At 39.0% G+C, this 2,424-nt stretch overlaps 1 protein-coding gene across 1 annotated transcript in view; it reads right to left on the bottom strand.

Moving 5' to 3' along the window:
- Positions 1–2,424, bottom strand: part of LOC106522219 (phosphofurin acidic cluster sorting protein 2) — a gene marked incomplete at its 3' end in the record, with an annotated part of 79,345 nt that overhangs the window by 2,520 nt on the left and 74,401 nt on the right. Inside the window, 2 exon segments of the mRNA XM_014015143.1 lie at positions 1,299–1,531; positions 1,607–1,745. Coding sequence (XP_013870597.1) covers positions 1,299–1,531; positions 1,607–1,745 — 372 coding nt within the window.

Here is a 2,424-nt window from a genome sequence, read left to right as displayed (position 1 = left end):
AAGGAGGGATGAGCCGAGAGGAAACTGACTAACAAAACCTTCACCAGAGTCCAGGAGCTGCATCTGAGACGGTCAGAGACCAGCTGGTGGACCGCATCGGCTCCAGATTCTCAAAACATTAGCAGGCGGTCCTTAAATGTCTGTTCGAGTCCAGAGGCTTAATTTCAGACAAAATCCCAGTTCAGTGAAATACGAGCTTAAAGCAACAAAAAATGCTTTAAATCTGATTGACGTTACATCACTTCTTTATTTAAAATAATTTATTTGTGCTGCTTTCAGCTAGCATTTTGCTAAATTTACATTTAGCTAGCATTCTACTACTAGCTTGCTGTAAACCTTTTGGTTTTAGCTAACCTTTTGCTACTTTAAGCTAGTCATTTGCTATATTTAGCTAATGTTTTGCTTTAAGCCAGCATTTAGCCAAATTTACTGTTAGCTAGTCTTTAGCTACTTTTAGGGGTTGAGGAGTGTTTTGTTTCTATTTAGAGCTGTGCGGTTTTTGAGGTTTTAGCTACCGTTCTGCTACTTTAAACTATTCTTGCTAATTGAATCAAATCTTTTGCTGTTTTTACAAAATCTTTTGCTTTTATCAAGCATTTTGCTACTTGTAAGTTTTAGCTAGTCTTTAGCTACTTTTAGGGTTTTAATGGTGTTTTGTGAATTTTAGCTTGGATTATGCTACTTTTAGCTGGCAACTAGCTTTTATTTGGTCTACTAATAACTTTGTGAACCGTTTTTATTTTGCTACTTTAAGCTAATCGTTTGCTATTTTTATCTAACCTTTTTCTTTTAGCTAGCATTTTGCTACATTTACCTTTAGCTATTTGGCTACTTTTAAGGTTTAAACAGTGTTTTGTTACTTTTAGGTTGAGTTGTGCATTTTTAGGCTACCATTTTGCTGGTTTTAGCGAGCCCTTTGCAGCTTTAGGCTAGTCTTTTGCTTTCAGCTAACATTTTMGTACTTGTAGGTTTCAGCTAGTGTTTTGTTACTTTTAGCTAGAGCACTGCAGATGAGAATTAGCCAATGACTAAATCTGGCACAGGCTTAGCCACTTAAAGATTGATGATTTGCTACGTTTAGCTTTAAATTATTGTTTTGCTACTTTAGGTTTATAGCTAGGACTTAGCTTCATTTAGCTTTTAGTTGTTCTGGTCTCAGTGTTTAGCTGTCAGGATRCACAACTCATTTTTCTTTTCTTTTAAAAACAAACGTATATCTTTTATTTCTCAGGATTATAAAAACGAGTCCGGCCGATGGGACTCGCGCTGATTGGTCGGCCATGTTTTCTGAGGCGTACCCTTCTTGTTCTTCTCCTTGGTGACCACGGTCATGGCCATGGTGCTGACCTGGGCCTGTGGGTCGCTGCTGCCCCCTCCTGGCAGCCGGCTGACCTGCAGCGAGCGGAAGTTACACTTCAGGGTGTTCTTCAACCCGACGTCCCTCTTCTCGCCCTCCTTCTTCTTCTCAGAACCTTGCCAGGTCCAGTAGTCCACCTGGAGCCCCATCACTTCGCTGCCCGAACACGGAGAACTACGAGTAAAAAAAAWAATGTTTGAGGAGGGCGGGAAGCTTGTTGCTGAGAGCTGACGGCGAGTTTTAGCGTACCCTGCTCCGGAGAGGGCCGTGGACACTGAGGGGGACTGAGGGGGGGTGGTCCCGATCTCCTTCCCATGCGGACCGGCCGTCGGGGGCGGTGGGGAGGACAGGATGCTTGTGTTGCCCCCCATCGCATCGTCCGAGTCCACTGGAAACCAAAAAACAAAACAAGAAGCTGCAGGATGAAGGTGTTTATTTCATATGTGAAAAAACAATCAAATTATTCAGATCAGTTTTTTATCGTAGGTTTTTTGTCACATATCTCATTCTGTAATTTTTTTTTTTACTCTTAAAATTTTTTGGCTTTTGTTCTGGTTCTGCTTTATTTAGCTTCTGCAAATTTTAGCTTCCATCGACTTGTATTTTGTTGATTTGATTAATTTTTTTCGATCTGATCTTTTCTGCTAATAATTAACAAAAGATTCCCACTCATTTCCCTGCTGTCTGTTAATTTTAGCTTGTTTCGGCTTCTTTTAGCATTTTTTGCTAATTTTGGCTACTTTTTGCTCGTAAGATTCTTTGACTCTTTTTGCTGTCTTTCTTCTGACTTTTCACTTCTGTTGTCCTATTTTTACATCAACGTTTTTGCTTATAAACTTTTTCAGCTTCTTACTAATTAAATTAAGCAAACCTGCTCTTTCTGTTTCTTTGTACTTATTTCAGCTACTTTTAAGTTATTTTTAGGTTAGTTTCAGCTTTTTTAACCCATTTTTTAGTTCTACTTCTTTTGTTGTTAATTTAAAGAAATCACGCTCATTTCCCTGCTATCTGTTAATTTTAACTTTTTTCGGTTACTTTTAGCATTTTTTGCTAATTTCAGCTACTTT

The sequence above is a fragment of the Austrofundulus limnaeus genome, unplaced genomic scaffold (assembly GCF_001266775.1).
Source record: "Austrofundulus limnaeus strain Quisiro unplaced genomic scaffold, Austrofundulus_limnaeus-1.0 Scaffold123, whole genome shotgun sequence".
Taxonomy (NCBI): Eukaryota; Metazoa; Chordata; class Actinopteri; order Cyprinodontiformes; family Rivulidae; genus Austrofundulus; species Austrofundulus limnaeus.
This window is presented reverse-complemented; position numbering and strand designations above follow the sequence as displayed.